This window comes from Sebastes fasciatus, chromosome 13 (assembly GCF_043250625.1).
Source record: "Sebastes fasciatus isolate fSebFas1 chromosome 13, fSebFas1.pri, whole genome shotgun sequence".
Lineage (NCBI taxonomy): Eukaryota > Metazoa > Chordata > Actinopteri > Perciformes > Sebastidae > Sebastes > Sebastes fasciatus.
Genome location: NC_133807.1, coordinates 21,943,564 through 21,963,919, shown reverse-complemented (window position 1 = coordinate 21,963,919; position 20,356 = coordinate 21,943,564). Strand labels below are relative to the sequence as shown.

The 20,356-nt window shown below is 42.6% G+C and overlaps 1 protein-coding gene across 8 annotated transcripts in view; it reads right to left on the bottom strand.

The window, feature by feature from the left end:
• The window catches only part of znf385c (zinc finger protein 385C), a 176,648-nt gene that overhangs the window by 42,967 nt on the left and 113,325 nt on the right, over positions 1–20,356 (bottom strand). For 2 of the 8 annotated variants that reach the window (XM_074656168.1, XM_074656167.1), the window contains exon 1: positions 16,733–17,089. The exons of the other annotated variants lie outside the window; for them this stretch is intronic. In XM_074656168.1, the coding sequence (XP_074512269.1) occupies positions 16,733–16,742 (10 nt within the window). In that variant the 5' untranslated portion in view covers positions 16,743–17,089. Of the gene's footprint in view, positions 1–16,732; positions 17,090–20,356 lie in introns of those variants that run through there. 8 annotated transcript variants of the gene reach the window in all.

Sequence of the window (20,356 nt, the reverse complement as noted above, 5' to 3'; positions counted from 1 at the left end):
AGGAGAGGAGAGGAGAGGAGAGGAGAGGAGAGGAGAGGAGAGGAGAGGAGAGGAGAGGAGAGGAAATTCCAAAGGAGGAAATTCCAAAGGTCAAGAGAGATGCTCTTCCATTAACAGTAAAGAGTACATGTGGTCCTACCGTATCAGCACAATCCTTCTACAAATCTAAAAAGTGTGTGTGGCAGAAGTTCCTCGTACTACTACAGGCTGCCATTTCAAACTAACTTCATCACCCACGGAGGTCAAGGACATGCGGTCCGGCTCCGAGTGGGTCCTCAGACTCTCTGGAGAGCGTTTCTCATTAGTGTGATTCCAGCTGAGGATTATAATGCGAATCCTTGGGATAAATCTTTGCTCGTCACGGAGAGACCATCAGCTGTTGCAGTCAACCAGCTCGCCGGCTCCTGAATTATTCATTTCCTGTTTACAGCAGGCGACAGGTGCGTGACCTCTGTGATGAGTGCCCAGGGTGTCTGGGAGAAGCGGTGACAAGGGAAGCAGAGTAGGGGGGAGGAAGCCTCGGAGGGACAGTACTGAAGACGAGGAGGAAGAGGAGGCGGAGGACTCAGAGGAAACTGCCAATTTGTCAGACTCAGGGGCTCGGCAAGGTTTGAGGCTGCTTTTGCTTTTCACGCTTTTAATTTCAGTTATGTGGCAGACTTTTAGGTACGGCTGCATGGAAGGTTTGTTGAAGTGAGAGTAAGGATGCCAATTTTGGAGGTGTAGGTAGCTGGGGGGAAAAAGCAAGTACGGTGAATTTCCCCAAAATGTTAGAGTGAAACAGGATGGCTGGAGGGTTGTGGAGGTCTGCCAAGCCTGAGCTGCACATCAGCTGAGTGGCATTTACTGTAACCTTTCCCCTGGCTTTTAATAACTGCCGCAGAAACAGCAGAAACACGGTTCACTGCGATTCACTGGGGAGCACTGGGAATTGCAAGCGGATCTCCCACACAGAGCCCATAATCACCCGGAGAGGACCAAGAAGCCAAACACTAACTCAGCTCCATGAAAACTTTAATATCACTATAAGACAGTGGTGTAATGTTACAAAGTAATAATACTTTGTTACAATAAATTAAGTATTTTTTTGGGAGGATCTGTACTGTACCCAAATGTTTTAAATATTTTTTTAGGGTTGTCAATCGATTAATATATTTAATCGTGATTAATCGCAAATTAATCACAAATTTTTTATCTGTTCAAAATGTACCTTATTTTTGCAAAGTATTTAATACTCTTATCAACATGGGAGTGGACAAATATGCTGCTTTATGCAAATGTACGTATATATTTATTATTGGAAATCAATTAACAACACAAAACAAGGGCAAATATTGTCCAGAAACCCTCACAGGTACTGCATTTAGCATAACAAATATGCTCAAATCCTAACATGGCAAATTCAAGCCCAACAGGCAACAACAGCTGTCAGTGTGCGACTTGACTATGACTTGTGGGTATCCACAGAACTCATTTTCATTCACATATCTTGAGGTCAGAGGTCAAGGGACCCCTTTGAAAATGGCCATGCCAGCTTTTCCTCACCAAAATTTAGCGGAAGTTTGGAGTGTTATTTAACCTCCTTCATGACAAGGTAGTATGACATGGTTGGTATCAATTGATTCTTTAGGTTTCTCTAGTTTCATATGATGCCAGTATCTGAACTCTAGCTTTAAGACTGAGCCCGCTACAAACTCTGAAAGATCGATTGCGTTAATGTGTTAAAGAAATTAGTGGCGTTAAAACGAATTATACTAATATTTTTGTCAACTTTCAATTTCACTCCACTACATTTCCTAAATAAAAAGTGTACTTTTGCTACGATACATTTCCCCTAAGCATCTTCATTACTGGTTGTAAGCAAGCAGGTTTGGCGAATCAGTGGTCCTAGCTTGCAAGTGCTCTCAAAGCTGTAGTTAAGTTTCGATATCCGCTCAAGTCCAGGTAGGCTGCATGTCAGATCATACTACTAGCAACTATGAGAGAAGGAAAAACTGGATTTTGTTCTTTAAATCCTTTAAGTTGTAAGTGTAATGTAGCCTCCATTTTTAAGGTGGTGTTCATGTTAAGAGGAATAAACTTCATGAATCTCAAAATTCTGAGATGCTTGCTTTTTTATCAACAGCATTTACTTGTACTTTTACTTTCAATACTTACCGTAAGTACATTTAATATCAGAAAATGACTTTTGATACTTAAGAAGTAATATTCTAATAAGTGACTTTAACTTCTACTAAAGTCATTTTCTGGTTAGATATCTGTACTTGTGGCTTTCTGGTACTTCATCCATCACTGGTATGAGATGTAATATCAGAGAGGTATGGCAGATAAGAAAAGAAGAGGAGCACCGGAGATGGATAGACAAAGAGGGTAGAGCCTGGAAATAAGCGGATGTTGTCAAAAAACACAGGCAACCCCCGTCTGGTTTGTTTAGTTTAACACCAAAGAAATACCAAACTGAATCACAGGAATTCAATCTGGTTCACTCAGCCTGAACAATAGTCTCTGACACCTGATAGCTCCCGAATAAGCCTCCCATTTATTCACACATATTGATGTGGACATCTGCATGAACACACACACACAAGAATGCATGCAAAGGCAAACAGGCGCACACGCTCTCCGTATGATGCATGGGTTTCACCTTCAGGCAACTGGGGAAAGAGACAGACATTTCTCCCCTTCGGCCAACTCCTGCTTCAGACAAAAATAACAAACGGCTGAATGATATAGTGAGCTGTCCCCTCTGGTTGCAGAGCGGGAATGGAACCACATCTCCGAGACAGCAGCTACAAATGGCCCATCTCTATAACCGCCTTCTCTCCTTCTCTCAGCTGTGCATCCACAGAGACCTTGGCAGATCTCAAAGACAGATTAATCTCGATTGAAAGTTGCTGAAGTGTCCTCAAGCGTCAAAGCATTACTACTTATCGCGGGGGAGCACAGTGGAGATGATCCAATGAAAAGACTGAAAATAAGCTCTGAGGTCATTTGGGATGGACGAACACCCACCACAAAGCGGGCAGCGCTGTAAAGTGCACACAGACTAGATTAAGCCCTCATCATGTGAAATCTTGATTTAATAGACAGTCTGTTGGAACTGCATATATCTCATGTTTCCACCACTCGTAACGGCATCACAGTTTCGTCTGCTGAAAGAAACTCTTCCTCTCATATGGATTTAAATCGTCTGGAACCTGATTTTAATGTGGCGCTGTAACATCACCGCTTCACTGTGCAACACTGCCTATTAAACTCTCTGTTTATAAGGGGTCACTTGAAGGCAGCAGACTGATAATTGTTTATTTTTGAAACAGCACACTGTAAAACATCAGACAGGAATTTAGTGGAATCAACTAATCTTTTGTGATTATCTTAATGTAAATGTGTTAGTTATTTGACGTGTTTTGATTTTGAAATGATAAGCTTAGTGAATGTACTATATTCAGTTAATTAAGTCTCTAAAGAAACATAATTAGCATAGTAACAGATTTCCCAGCATGCACTGTTCTTATATTATTGAAGTTGTTAGCTCAAGGTTAGTGAACGTAACTCATTTTCTTATGACCTTGAACACATCTTTTTTAAGGCAGCAGAGTAACTTACGTTTTGAAGTTGAACCAGCTTAAAATGTTTTACAGTGTGGAAGTTAATGCGACTACAGATTGCTGTATTTATTTATTTATTTTAATTTATCTGTATTTAATTATTAATTATAACATTTTATGAATATTACTGTTACTTGTGATTTCTGTCATTTTGGTTAGCTCAGTATCCATTATGACATAAAAATATTATTTATAAGTTAATGGGACTTTTCTTCAGTATTGAAAACTATACCTTCGGTCATTTTTATAAGTACGGCACCTTTTTATAGGCATCATTTAATCTATTGTTCATCTAATGTGTTAGTAGTGATTAATTACTGACTTTCCTCAGCCACTTTATAATTTAATATTATTTGTCTTGGTTCCTTTTTCATGACAGGAGAAATTCAATTATAAATTAAATCATCATTGTTATGTTTGTGGTGTAAACTTAATTTTCTTTTTTAATTTATATCGTGAAAAATGTTTCTAATAAAACCACTGCTGTAGATTTAGATCAGATCGGTTACAACATACTGCACCTTTGATCATGCCTGTTTATTCGACTATAATTCGTTTAATTCTTAATAAATGTGTATTAAAAAAACATCATAAAATGTGCGTTCCAGATATAACATTCAGCTGGGGATGGTAGCTGCCATAGTGGAGTAGGCAAGATCTTACCAAACGGTTACATCAGTCCAAACATCGCGGATGTTAATCCCATATTTATAAGACAGCATCCAAGGGAGTCCTGTCTATACAGTTAATGACATTACTCTGGTGTAACTAGAGCTCTGTTGACCTTTGGCTAAGAGACGGTAACCCCGTCTGACGGAGCGGGCTTCAGCTAACCCACTCCAGTCTGTCTGCGTCTGTCTGCTGAGACAAAGAGGATTTACGTTAATCTGGCCTGAACAACAGCAGGAGAGCAACAACACTCCAGAGAATAGGACTAATCAAGACATCATGAACATCAAACAGGGAACAATTACCTCTAATAAAATCAATTTTGCTGATTGACTGAGAGAACGAGAGCCGACACAGTTATTTGATTGGATTTGATTACACTTGAGTGTTTTATAGGATCACAGAAAAGAAAAAAAAACACACCTCAACAAATGATTTAAACTGTCTTGGAGTTGAAAAATATGAGCCTGACATGAGTTAATTCTTTGCAAATGAGTTCACACTTTCTTTGGAACAACATGCCACAGCTTAGTAGTATGGTTTTAAAGATTCTGCCTTGTTTCCAGGTAACTGGACTGAACATAAATTAGTAAAAGCGTTGACCCAAAAACTTGAGATGATACAGACACATTTGCAGACACAAATTCCGCTACTCAATCAGCCCCAGGAGGAAGCTCCCACCCTCAAGCCAACAAAAACCAGCACATATGAAATGAGTTTAAGTACCAAAAAGGCACAAAGGCGGCTGACGAGCTGACAAAAAGGTTTGATTGTAACACAGAACAAATGTCGGATTTGATTGCAGTAATGAGCAAATGGCTTTAACAGGTGGAAGTGTAGCTGGGGGAAGTGTACAATTCCTCCTCATTAGTAAGCAAATGAATTCAATCACCTCTCTTTGGTAAGCGGCTTGATAAATCCCTTCAAAGTGGTGTGTGGCTTCAACCACAGCAAGCGGCTTTAATAGATGCAGAGCTGCTAATGCATCATTTTCATCGACGCATGCGCTCGCTACTCCGCTACGATCCGCCTGAGTGCGATCGTTGGCCTCCAGCAAACAAACCCCAGTCAATGAGGCTGGGGCTCCGCGGGGAGCAATGAGGAGTATTTTTGTTGCGCCGGCTCCAATAGCTTTACAAATTTTATTCATATGTCCCTCGAGAGAAGCAGACTGCAGTGTGCTTATGCTTGAGGGGAGGGCAGGAGCTCCAAACAGGCAGGGCGATGTTGGAAAATGCAGATCTGAGAAGACAAGCTGTGTCTTCCACTGAGGCTAAAAGACAGCAGGGGCCCAAACTACTACAGGAAGAGAGATTTTCACTGCAGTGTAACACCCTTACTACCACCTGCTGAACAGCTCTGTGCTTCCATAACACAACGTCCAAGACACAGAAGGATGTGTCCACTGGGACTGTAGTCAGAAACAGACAGCAGCAAGAAGACAGTGAGCAACAAAGACATATACAGTAGAAAGAGTATTAGCAACAAGTTCTCACATACAGAAGCTTTATCAGACCCCTCGGCGTCACTTCTCGATTGCAGTAAACACATGCTTAACGTTGTAAATTAAACAAAAACACCTGCTTAGGTTCAGGCAACAAAACCACTTAGTTAGGTTTAGGAGAATATAATATGGTTGGGCTTAAAATAACTACGTTTGTAAAGTGAAAATGTGGCATGACGTTATGAACACGGGACACAAACAAACAGCTGATTGTAACATGAAAGTGAAACTTAAAGCTTAAGTAGGCAGAATATTTCATTTCAGAGAGAGAGCGTTCCTATTGGCTGTGCTCCGGTCATGTGACCGGAACTTGGCGTTCTTTCAACAGATTTTACAATGGCAGCTGTGTAACAAACTTTCTCATTTTACAGCTAAACAGTACACTCCAAAATGATTCTGAAAACATTTGAGGCGAGTAATAGGCATTAACGTAACAGAATATTGATTCATATTTGATCAGCGCTACCTAGTTTGACCGTTTGGTCAGTGTTCCTGAGTGATTGGCAGCCGGCTCTCATAGACAGCAGATGGACAGCGGACCTCAGATCAGGTCTGACCGCTTGTTTATCTCCGGTCTGTGAAATCTTGCAGATGCCGTTAGGAGCACCGGAGGACACAGAGGCACATGATTTTTTTCAGGTTACCTGTTTCATGTACTACTGTCAGGATATAGCGACCGGGACACAAACAGCGATCTCCTGGATGAAAGCCTTTTGTTTATTGGACCCATCCACCTCCTCTGCCACACGTCGCCACAGCACTGTCTCGGAGCGTTTACTGTTGTCGCAGACGTGTTTACATTGTAGTTAATGTAATGCCTGCTGCGTAGGGCTGTCGCGGTGAAGGAATTTCCCCTGTGGTGACAATGATTGGCTCAACAGCGCGATATGCTGTATTTTTTATTGTGATTTTAGTGCTATACAAATAAGCTTTATTGTTAGGCCATTATTAGGTATATTGTTGCTTTTTAAATAACAGAGATAATAATTAATACTTGTTGATTGTTAAATGCAGAATAGAGAAGGGCAGCGAGGCGCAGCGTCTTTTTCAGCTGAGACATTTTGGTTGCGTCTGGTTGCTATGATACCGAATATCCACAAAGTAAAAATGTTGGCACAAGGTAGAGTGCTTGCTCTGGATGAAGGGAAGGCTGAAGCTCGTAGGGACACCCGCCGGTCTATGGGTATTAATTTCTCCTCCACTGTTGTTGTTCAACACTTGTAGCCTACATGTAGGATATAACGGTTGGTCATTGTGGTATTTGTCCTGCCCCTGCATAGCGATTGGACGGCTGGGTAAAAAGTGACAACGATGAGCCCAGCATTTTACTCAAAGTTGAAAATTTTTCAACTCATGGTGACCAGAAGAAAACACCAAACATGCAGCACTCAGCGCAGAATCCCTCGTCACACTGCTGCCGTGACGCTCCCATTGCAAAGAATAAAAAAAAATGAATGAGGGAATGAGAACGGGCTGGTGTTAAAAAATGCAAAAGTCAAGATAGTCGAGAACAGACTTCTGGCCTGAGGTTCATTCTGAAAAACGCCTTCAATGACGCTGTGACATTTGCGGCATCAAAGGCCAATCGATGTATTTATTGTGTTAAGAGCGGGACAGAAGCTGCATTCAGCAACGGCTTAGACTGAGTCAAACACACACATCCATGCCTGGCAGCAAATCCACTCTGCAAACCCCAATCAATTCGTTAGATAGCCTCTTCTTGAACACATACATGCACCACGTACACACACACACACACACACAAGAGTGAGGTGCCACGTTGATTAGCTTGTCCCGCTCAATCACTTCCTATTAGAGACACCTGCGAGGTTGCAGCAGCAGTCTTGTGTGATTATGTGTAATCATAGAAATGTCACATTTGAATGATAGGCAGCAGCACGGGGAGATGGCTCGAAGCAACACCGTACAATCATCAGCTATTCTTATACATATAGAAAAGTCGCTCAAATATATCTAAAAAATATTCACACAAATATAATCTCACACATAATTTTGCATATGCTGTGCAGGCGTTTAAATACACACAAGCACTCACACTGGGCTGGGGGGGGGGCTATCTGCTGTGGATAAAAGACATCCCTTATCAGCTTCCTCATAGAGGAGCTGGGAATGAAGGCATTTACTCAAATGAAAGAGGCAGCTTTTGGAGATAAGCCGAGAGACGGAGCTCAACTAAGCTTTCAGATTGGACTGGGCCTGCAGAAGGAACAGAGGAGGATGGGAAAAAATACAGAGAGGATGGACGGGCGGTTTGATAGATGGGTAGATTGTTGATGAAGTGATGGGAGGATGGCCCTTATTTGGTGCTGTGCTTTGAGGCAAATGCGTGCCCTCAGAGGAGGAGTGCGTGGCTTTTGTCTGCCGTGGAAGTGCTTACATAAAGCGTATTTAGAGGATGTGGGTGTGAAAGCTATTGTGTTGACCCCGGTATTTTGTCTGCGCTGGCGTGCACATGTGCGTCTATGTACCTTCTGTCTATCCCCGTGCTTGTAGCTGGCCCTGTCTGCCACAGCGAGCTGGCACATCTTCTCCGCTGCGCTGGGCCGTGAGCCGCGCTAGAATAACCCACTTCAAAGAGAGCCATTGTCACACACTAATGTGGCAAACGGCAGAAAGCGGCACACACTGAGACTGGATATTCCCTCTGAGATGGGGGAGGAAGGGTGGCGTGGGAGGGGATAAAGAGCAGAGAGAGAGAGAGAGAGAGAGAGAGAGAGAGGTTTGTTCGCAAACACACTGCTGTGCCAACATTAATCATGTAGACTCTCATAAAATCATTAGAGCTGATCATTCCCAGTCAGGCTCTCTCTCCACAACGGCTCATTATTGGCGAAAAGGAGCCAGAATGCCAATTTCTGTCGGAGACGTAAGCCAACACACTCAGACACACCGACACCTTTGTAGTGCAAAATATCAACACGGAGAAGTGAGACGGCGGAGCTAAACAGCAGGTGACTCGAGATGTATTTATGTACAAAGCTTGTACATATTCGACGTGTTTCATATATAATTATGTTTGCGCGCCCAAAAACACCCACTGTATTTATGTACTTGCAAACAGATTTTTTTTTCAACTCATTTATGTATATTCATATTCTGTTTGTGTGTACTCACCGCAATCCCATTACAAACTTATACCACTGATTGCATTTAAATGTGTGTCTGTGTGAACAAAAAATGCCTGTGGAATTTCTGCATTTGTTGTTTTTCATTTGATTTATGTGTATCATAAATTGGTGAAGTGTGTTCTGCTGTGCATGAGCTCTGCCAATTTGTATGTCTCCCTGTGTGTGTGTGTGTTTGTGTACAGAAAATGCTTACTATTTATATTGGAGATTGCATCTTGTGTGTGCACAGAAAATGCAAACCATATGTTTTGGTGATTGCATTTTGTCAATTGATTTATGTATATTCATTTGTTGTTAAGGCATGGCAAGTCAGAGCTGAGATCTACTTTTTGTGTGTGTTTGTGTCTCTGCAAAAAATGTGCACTATAATTTATGTATTGTGATTGCATTTCTCCCAATTAATTATGCATTTCGTACAACCCTCAATTTTTGACCACATAAATGTGAAGTCTATTCCCATGTATTATTTAAGAGATAGGAGATTTTGTGTTTCCCTCTTGACTTTTTTTTTTTTACTGCTGTTTACAACTGATAAAACATATAACAGAAAACATGAATAATCTACATTCTGTTAGTGTTATTCTGTTTATTAAATGAGCTGTTAATCAATTTGAGAGATAACTTTTAATTAGGGCTGTCAATCGATTAAAATATTTAATTGCGATTAATAACATGAATGTCCATAGTTATTCACGATTAATCGCAAATTAATCTAATTTTTTTTTTATCTGATTAAAATGTACCTTAAAAAGAGATCTGTCAAGTATTTAATACTCTTAACATGGGAGTGGGCAAATATGCTTGCTTTATGCAAATTTATGTTTATATTTATAACTGGAAATCAATTAACAACACAAAACAATGACAAATATTGTCCAGAAACCCTCACAGGTACTGCATTTAACATAAATATATGCTCAAATCATAACATGGCAAACTGCAGCCCAACAGGCAACAACAGCTGTCAGTGTGTCAGTGTGCTGACTTGACTATGAATTGCCCCAAACTGCATGTGATTATCATAAAGTGGGCATGTCTGTAAAGGGGAGACTCGTGGGTACCCATAGAACCCATTTTCATTCGCATATCTTGAGGTCAGAAGTCAAAGGACCCCATTTTGCGTCATTTTGAAGCGTTATTTATCCTCGTTTGTGACAAGCTTGTATGTCATGGTTGGTACCAATGGATTCTTTAGGTTTTCTAGTTTCATATACCAGTATCTTCACTCTAGCTTTAAAACTGAGCCCATTACAACCAAGCTGCATTAAAGAAATCAGTGGCGTTTAAATGAATTTGCGTTAACGTGTTATTATCGTGTTAACTTTGACAGCCCTACTTTCAATCTTTTTTTTCAATTTCTGATGGTACAACAGCTCTTTACTTCACATCTAGTTTGTCTTGTGTGTGTATGAAAATAGTCTTTATTGTGTGTCCAATATTTCCCATATAATTTTGCATGTGTGGATGTGCGTCTAGCACAAAGATCGGACATTAATTCCCAGCCACTGTAATTAATTCGGCGAGCAGTGGGCTGTTTAACGCTCCTGAGATGGCGTGCAGTACAGGCGGGGGTCAGCATCCCGACGGCTAACAAAGAGCTGGAGCAGAGACAGCCATTAGAGCTGGATCACAGAGTCTTCTGTTTACACTTACGACCATTTACACACTAGCTGCACTCTATTATGCGCATTGGACCCTGGAGTATAGCAGATCGGCGGTCAGGGCACCAGGTTCTGATGGCTGGAGTTGACTGTAAAATCGATGGCCTTTGTTACTTTTCTCAGCTGCTGATCCTCCTCCTGCTTTGAGACTAGCTGGGTGGTTACATAGACAGTCGGGTTTGATGACTTAAAATGCACTTGAGACAGAGCGAGAACTGAGAACCACAGGAGAGAATTAGAGGGAGATATCCTTTTCAAGTTATATTCCCTTTATGTTTCAATCCATTCTATTTCCACCTCGCTCAGTTTCCAGCTCTCTCTCTCTCTCTCTCTTTATCCGCTCTCTCTTTTCTTTATGGCTTCTTCTCATCCTTCAGTCTGTCGCTCTTAATGCCTTTAACTCTTCTCTCGCTCATTTAAGTCAAGGTCAGAGAATGAAGTGGAGGAGAAATCGCCCACTTCAGTTGAAAGCTACCATACCTGCTAAAAAAAGATGAATGCACAATTGCAGAAAAGCACACACATGCAACACTGGGAAATGATGCTGCTGCTTCCCTTCAAGGTCTTTATCTTTAGCCTTAGCACCCGGGGAATGAGAGGCTAAGTGGCGAGGTTTTGGTGCCGAGTGCGGCGCGGGACCATTTCTCATGTTGTCAGAGCTCCCGCTGGGCCTCACATATGCCTGCAGCTCTCAGCTTCCAGGAGCCATCACTCCAGCAGGCGGGCCAATCAAACCCACGCTGTCACTTCAGTGAAATGACTTGAACTGTCACTCACATGCGGCCATTTTCCCCACAGGGGGGCCCTGCCGAGGCCAGAACGGGTCACATATGATCTGTGCATATAAATGCTGTATGTGCAAAAGTAGACACGTGTAGTTTCTGTCACAATACAAATCACACACTTCCATATTAATAGCCTCCACTACAGAGAGCATACAAGAGTGTGTATGAAAACAAAGAGAAGGATCTCATGAATATCTATAGGGGTCAGGGTAAACTAGCAGGGAATAGGTAATGTTTCGGTGACTCCATTAACTTGTGACCTCTGCTCTTTGCCGACCTCTGACCTGTCTGAAAGGCGCCTGCAGGTCCGTGTAGACAGGTCTAATTATTGTCACTGCAACAGCCCACCCACTCACCCTGCTCTCTGAGCCCTTCTGAATACAATTCACGCACAAAAATCCACCCTAAACACTCAAACACATTTACATACAAATGTGCATTTCACTATGATTTATGAAGTGTTATACTCCTGCATATATCCAGCTGAACGTAGATGTTGCGCCAGCGCCAGTGGAGTTTGGTAAAGAGATAAAGTCCAGAGACTCATTCAAGGTAATTCCCCTTTTTCAGGGATAAAACACAGACACAAAAATTACTGAATGAATACAACATGAACATAAAATGTCTGCGTTGGTGTCAGTCCCTGTTTTGGGATCAGATCAAGGCCTTCATTCCACATTCAAAAGAGAACTCCACCAACTTAAGGCCTTAACACGTCGGAGGCTTGACGAATAAACAACACGAAAATGCAAAATACTCCTCTTATGTCTAGGGCTTTTATCGTAAAAGGTAAGAACGGAAAGAGTGGATCTGGTCTGCGTTGCCTTTGTCAAGGTTGAAAGGAATAATAAAATTTGCCGTCTTGGTTCAGACTACGGAGCCTCCGTGTTTTTGTTTCATAAATACAGGTGCAACTCAACCCGTTCCGCACAACGTGATTGGTCGATGCCTTTTTTCGCAGTGCGGAAGCTCAGAAAATTGACCTTGATCCGGAAAAAAAGTTGCTGTTTCACATTGTTTGAGTTCTGTGTGGAAACAACAACAGTTGGAAAAACTATATTAACGTACAAATTAATCTCACAAAAAAACGCCTCCGGAATTTAACATTACTCCTGTAACATTGTTGGACTCACGATGGGCAAAATCGATACAGCAGAAATAGAGATATTGGCTTTTTTTTATTCCACACTTGTAAAAACCTGCCGCCTACATTACCCACAACTGAAATGAGGACAGGGCTACAGATATCTAGAATGCTAACTTACTAACGCCAGATTTCTTTCATTTTCAAACTTGCACGAAATGTATCAGATTTATTTGTGCAGCTCCCTCTGGAGCCACAAAAAGGCTTTAACGGTGCTAAATGTGAGATTGGGACCATTTCTATTGCCTCCCCACGGCTCTCAACATGGCGACGGCTAGCCGGCGCCTCGTAGCAAACGGTGCTAACAGAGCTAACAGTGAAAACAACGGCAACAGTGCTGACAGAGCTAACAGTGTTAACCTGAGGGGGAACCGGAGGGTGGGGGAAATACTTCTGCAACGACGCCATCGGTTGCTGTGAGCAAGCCAGTGGGGCACCCTCACATGCAGAAACATGCACTAAAAGCATGCATGGCCGGGCCGGCGACGTCAAAAAAGCAAGGAGAAGCTCTGATTACAACACACACAGAGGGAGAGGGACTTTATTTTCTGCTCAGGTAGACATTACTTCTCAATATCTTTACATAGCAAATAGTTGTTGCTGCTATATTAATGCTCTGGATATCATATAGAGCACCTTTATACAACTTTTCTCTCCTCGTGCAGTACTACCCAAGATCTGTAAACAGACTTCGGTGTGTAAAATTGTCGGAGTTCCTCTTTAACATAACGCAATCATACAGAAAAAAAATCCATCAGAGAAGAGTCAGATATTCGTATTTTTCCACAATAGCCTTAAATATGCCGCCACATGACAGGTTGCATTATGAGTAGAAGGTGTGACTCACGCGCGAACACCAGCACTTCATCACAAAACGACTCCTGAAAGGCAGTGAACATCAGAGGCTGATGATATACAACATTGTGAGAGCTTCCATGAATAGAATCCTCCTTTAAACTCACATCACCTCCTGGACTGATCTCTACAGGGAAAGATAAAACGAGATCAAGAACAGTGACTACAGCGGGACTAAAAAAAGAGAGTTTTGGAGTGATAACACGTCCCACTGTTCCTGTTTCCTGGAAGCAACGGCTGACTGGCACATTAAAGTGAAAAAGAGCCACACACGCGCATACATCGACTATTGCATAAAAGTGGGATAGAACTTTACACCAGTGGGGCGACATATAAAATGCAGTAAGATGAGAAACAATAAATATGAAATAATGCATTAGCGGTAGTACGAGACATTCCTCTCGTTCTCACGGGAGTCTTTACTGGGATGACGCAGACTAATAGGAGCTGAGCTAATGAAAAATAAAAAAGTCAGTGTGACTACATATTTGTCATTTGAGGCGAGGTGTTTGTTGAGCTAATAGAGCAGTGGGTTATTTGTCTCTGCTGTGAGAGAGAGAGAAGGTAGAGATGGGCTGAGCAAGAGCTGGAGAGCTGCCACCTTCATCCCTCTGGCCCGCGAGGGATGAACAAAGAGACAGGAGGCTCAGGAGATCCATCCATCATAACGTCTCATTGCCTCTCACACTTTTATTTTGCATGCATTTGCATAGACACACACACACACACACACACACACACACACACACACACACACACACACACTAAAGCCCACAGCTGCTTTAACCGAAAAGACCAAATCGCACACTCGAGGAAAAGCTTCTGAGGGGCTGAAGGTGCAGATGTGGAGTCGATGGGAAGTGGACCAAAACCCTCAGAACAACGGCGCTGCCTTTTAATTAACCCCTCATTTATACCCCCTCCACCTGCATGAACCACTTCAAACAGACGTGCTACTGCTGCCCGCTGCTTGGGAACAGCCTCCACACATTAAAGCTGGAACCAAGTGGACACCTCAAGGTCAAGGACTGCCTGTTTGGGCTGCTATCATTATGCCTGTAAGACACAACACTGCTTTTCAATGCCATTCTACGTATTTTTGTCCATCACCGCCCCTGCTTTCAGGGTGCGCCCAGCCCCCATTGGTCTCGGGCTGTAACCCTAACCCTATGTAATTAGCACTGATCGAGCTTGGGACCCTGTTTAGCGCAGATTAGCCCCTGCTTCCCATGCATTCCCGCCCCCCCTCCACCTCAGATCCTGCAGATAAAAAAAGGAGTGGAAGAGGAAGAATGGCACCCACTCCCAGAGGGACAGGCCTATAATCAGCCCTCCCACAGCCCCACAACCTGTCTCCTGCCTGGGGGGACTGCGGGGGGTCATAGACGGATGGGCGAAGTCAGACAAGGTTGATCCCCCTCCCCCCCCCCACCAAAAGCTCGATACTGAATAGGAACAGAGGCACGACAACAACACAGTGAAAAATCATGGCCGTCGTCAAGCGAGCGGCTGTTATCTGGTACCGAGAAGAAGCCGATGCAGCCACAGAGCTCCCCTGTGACCCACCAAGCAGCTTTTAAGACGACATAATGGTCGAGCTGAAATCAGCACAAGACAAAGGCCGGAGTAGTTAGGGCTCCACTTGACAGTAGAGCTGCACTTTTATGAGCTGGCTAAAAGGGCGAATTAAGGGACGAAGACGTTTCAGTCAAACACCTCAATGCTGAAGGCTTTGGTGCCCCCCTCGTGCATCCATCCTCACTGGCGGAGGGATATTAGGAGGTGGCGTTTGGGAGGAGAAGTAAATATCTGGAGAAATGCTAATGTGGCATCCATTTGCATGAGTCATTGGCCCATGCACCGAAGCCATTTTAAGAGCACGGAGATCTGAAAGCGACCAACAATCTCACTCATAGCCAGATCCATCACATCCAGTGGCCTGGTGTTGTACCGGTGTGTGTGTGTGTGTATACAACCATTACATCCAAATCAGTAAACAAGATATCAGCGTATTCCCGTTAGATCTTTGTAATAATCACATTTTATTCCATCTTCTATGTTTTCATCTCTGAATTGTAAAGAAGGATATTTAAGAATAGTTGTATTTTGTCAGGAGAAAGAAAGAGAAGAATTGAGCCGTGGCTATAAATCCGTGTTTTAGGTTAAACACAGCAGCGCAGGTCCATCCCTCAGCTCAGCTCACACAAAAGAAACATACACTAATTCTAATCAGAGATGAGATGGAGTTCATTATGCAAATGAAGCAAAGAAGTCCTCTAGTCTGGATGAAGTGGGTCTTTTTTTTTTTCTCATATCCAATCAAAAATATAAAATAAAGTCAAGATTTTTTTCCATCCATATTAAAAAAAACTCACTACTTTAATAAGTCAAGGCATGGTTATCAATTTTATTAATAAAAACAAATTAACAACTAATTTTTAAGCCTCTCTGAAAATAAATATTTCTTATTTTAGAAGCTTGCCGGACTCTACTGTATACATATATATATATATCATCAAGCAAAAAATATTCCAAGAAAAAAAAAAAATTTAGAGACCTCACAGTCATCTCATGCACATAACCTCCCACAACCCTATTTCACGCTGTCAAATCGATTATGCTTTACAAATATAGCCAATAATTCAATCAATTTTAAACGAGAAAATATTTGCTGATTATTTGCTGATCGATGAAATGGATGATTTCCATTTAGATAACATGGTGCTGCATGCAGGTCAGATGTCAGATTTTAATTATTTATATTTTCAAACACTCAGGATGATTTTGAACTTTCTCACTTTTCAGAAGACATAACATTATCAGTTAATAATGTATACTGAAGCAATATCGATTATTCTCCCAATATAAGAATAAACTTCCAGCTGTGTGAGAATAAAGGAGTCTGAGGTGTCCGGAACTCCGCACCAGTCAGGACGCACACGTTTGGATCTATTTTGAGCTCCATAGTATACAACTTGATCGATACAGTTTAAATTCTGCAGCGACCATCACAGATGCGTGTAATCGATTGATAAATTCCACACGAGCTCCAATCACAAACGCTCAGCGTGCGCAGCCCAATTAATGACTTCATCATCGCTATTTATTATAATATTCCTGACAGCCACTTTTCAGTCCGCCTCTTCCTCTCAGTAATGTGTCTTGAATGTCACATACTTTTTTAGTTTTGGGTGACAGAATAAGATCATTGTATTTCAAATACATACCACAACATCTCTATAACATCCACATGGACCTGAATATGTCATATAAGGATTACTACTATAGTGAGCGCAGCCACATCATCATCACCGGAACAGAGTGGAGGAGTACTGACTGAAGGTGTTTGACACTTACCGATCAGCATCGTGCGTCCAGGACCGAATCCGAGTCTCTCCAGCTCGGCGTGTCACCGTGCGTAAAAACGGTAAAAAGATTTTACGCACTTTTATCCCCAGAGAGAGAGAGAGAGAGAGAGACAGAGAGAGAGAGAGAGAGAGGACATGCACTACGCACAGGTGTAGAGTTGTAAAGAGCCTCTGAATCTGTCGGAGTGAATTCACTTGTCCTCCTCTCTCTTGTCTCTGTAACGACAACTATTATCCGTTTTTCCCTCCGTCTTTGGTGACCAATCCCCGAGAAATCTCAGATCCTATTGATGCGCGTTATCCTCAGTTTAAATCCTATTGCTCTTTCTGCTGCTCCGCGTGGCCTGAAGGAGGCGAGGAATGATGGGGCTGCTGGAGAGGAGAGGAGAGGGGCTGCTTCTACTCTCTCTCTCTCTCTCTCTCTCTCTCTCTCGCTCTACCTCTTCTTCTCTCTCTCTCTCTCTCTCTCAATTCTTCTTCCCTCTCCCTCTCTTCTCTCTCTTCTCTCTCTTCTTCTCTCTCTCTCTCTCTCTTCTACTCCCTCTCTCTATCTTCTCTCTATCTTCTCTCTCTCTCTGTCTCTCTTCTTCTCTCTCTCTCTCTCTCTCTCTCTCTCTTCTACTCTCTCTCTCCCTCTCTCTCTCTCTCTCTGTCTCTCTCTCTCTCTTCTTCTCTCTCTCTCTCCTACTCTTTCTCTCTCTCTCCCTCTCTTCTTCTCTCTCTCTCTCTCTCTCTCTCTCTCTCTCTCTCTCTCTCTCTCTCTCTCTCTCTCTCTCTCTCTCTCTCCTACTCTTTCTCTCTCTCTCCCTCTCTTCTTCTCTCTCTCTCTCTCTCTCTCTCTCTCTCTCTCTCTCTCTCTCTCTCTCTCCCTCTCTTTCTCTCTCTCTCTTCTTATCTGTCTCTCCTCTCTCTCTCTCCCTCTCTCTCTCTTTCTCTCTTCTTCTTCTCTCTCTCTCTCTCCCTCTCTCTCTCTCTCTTCCTCTCTCTCTCTCTCTTTCTCTCTCTCTCTTCTTATCTGTCTCTCCTCTCTCTCTCTCCCTCTCTCTCTCTTTCTCTCTTCTTCTTCTCTCTCTCTCTCTCCCTCTCTCTCTCTCTCTTTCTCTCTCTCTCTCTCTCTCTCTCCTCCTCTCCTTGTCATCCCTTCCTCTCTGTAGTCCTACCTCCTCCTCTTCCCAGTGGGCACCTCTTTAACTTGACAGTGAATGCCCAGATGGGGGAAATTAGCTGCTACTTTTCCTCTTCATACCTGTGCAACTTGGCACCACATTAGCCCTCTAAGTCAAACTTATAGTCTCACGAGACATACATCTTAGTCGCCAGGCAAAGAATGTGATAGCTTTTGCATCTCTCTTGGCTAGACGACTTATACTTCTTAAATGGAAGGAGAAGTATCCTCCAACCTTTAGGATGTGGTTTAAAGATCTCATACATCATTTGGTATTGGAGAAGATTCGCTATATTACCAGAGGGTGTGCTCAGAAATGTTATGCTATATGGAGACCCTTTTTAATCTATACAGAAAAAATGGATACAACTGATATTGAAGTTTTAAACTGCTGACCCCATATTACATATAATTCACAACTTATACTTAGTTTTTTAAAATTTTAAAATTTATTTATTATTATTATTTTTAATTTACTTATTTTTCTTGTTTTTTCTTGGCCTTTCCTTTTTTTATTCTATTATTTATTTTTTATGTTTTTGGTATATGTTTAATTTATATTGCTATCGGATTTAATTCATTTATATGTATAAATGTAATTGTTTATGAAATTAACTCTGCTTATTTAATGGTGCAGTAATATTGTTATACGGATGGGGGGGTATAATTTGTTTGTACAATTATTTATTGGATTTTGTACAGAATTCCAATAAAAAGACTTTGAGCGAAAAAAAAAAAATAATAATTATTGTCCCGCAGGTCAGCACTGTACAGTAACTGATGTTTGAGTCATATGTATGCCCTGCCATGCAGTCCAAAGAAGAAAGTAGAAAAAAGAAAAACACATCAGGTGCAGTAGGAAGCACAGAGCGGCTTCAGGTGGCAGAAAGCATGATAGGAGCACTGTAAACATTAAGGGAAAGAAAAGAATATATCCTGAGACAGGTTTCCATTCGTGCTCTCGTAAGGTTGATTTGTGTGCACTTGTCAAGGCGGCTGCCTCGTGTGCGCGGCAGTGTGTGAGCGAGAGCGACGGGAGAGTGACTGCGAGTGATGGTTTCTCACAGCCATCTCTCTTGCCAGTCTGCTCCTCCTTTGTGTCTCTTCTTGTCGATGCATAATTTGGTGAAGCTGACACATATTCGGGGATTCGGAATTGGCTCGAGAGCACAGAGAGCCTGCTCGTATTAAATTTCTGTTAGTTCGAATGGTGTGTGTGTGTGTATGTGTGTGTGTGTGTGTGTGTGTGTATGTGTGGAAGCATAGATAGTGGGTTGAAGAGCCTTGGTGCAATGCTAAGCTGTCCTGGAGCTACTCCAAAGCACATCTCCCAGGGTGCTATCAGGAACTTAATTACAGCATTAAATTGCTCCCTCTCTGCCTCTCTCCCGCTCTTATTTCTCTTACCCGTTTCTCCCCCCTTCCTCCTCTCCCTCTCCTCTCCTCAAATTGTGTATCCATCTAATCGTACACTCGCCTCTCTCTCTGCCTTTATCTCTTGTTGCTCTTTTTCCCTCTCTCTCGCTGGTTTGTCAGAAATGCCGGCTGCTCTGTTCATGTCATCGTTGTGGGAAAAGGCCTTCAAAATGTGTCTCGATTGTTCCTGACATCCGCTCTGCAACCAGAAATAATAAACTGTTCATCTGCTGTCTCTATTGTGCATTTAAATGTTCTAATGTCATACTTGCATATCAATAACCTCCTCATGATGCCGTTTATCAGTTTGTTATGGTGTAGTTAGTTACACTGCAGGTGTGGAAGTGGAGCGTGGCGGCAGTGAGTAGAGTAGTAGAGATCAGACTACTGATGGAGAGTTCCCTCTAAACATGAAATATTGCCTCTGACAGAGTGCTATGTGGGGTGTGAGCTACCTTTCCCCTCCGATCCAGGTTTCCGTTTCTCGCCTTTCACAGAGGCAGCGGTGCACCCAGAAACTCTCCCCTGGGGCAGAGTGGAGGACACGGGGGCAGCTGGGCTGTCCTGCTGCCTCATGCCAACCATCGGCCTGATGGCTGGCACACCAGAGCCGGGGCTAATGAGAAACACGGGAATGGCTCCAAGCTTTACATCAGTCAGCCTCAGCCAAGACGATTTGTTCTATATGTTAAAAGACCGTCACTCCTCTGGAGTATAGAACACAAGGTTACATCTCTCAGTGGTCCATATGACCTCTGCAACATTGCTCATTTTACAACCCTGTCTCCTAGAAATAACAGTTTTATACTACTAATTTGCAACAGCAAATACGTTTTGAGTAAAACACAATGCCACTGGGTTACCGCAATCTTTCTGTAACCTTAACCAAAGTGCTTTTGTTGCCCAAACTTGGACACAAGTGGAGGTCTCTGGTGTCAAAGTCCTGCACTTTGCCTGCCCACATAAATGTAGCACTTCCCACAATGTTGCCAGGGAACATGATCCAGGCCTTTTTGTGGTGCTGATTATTGT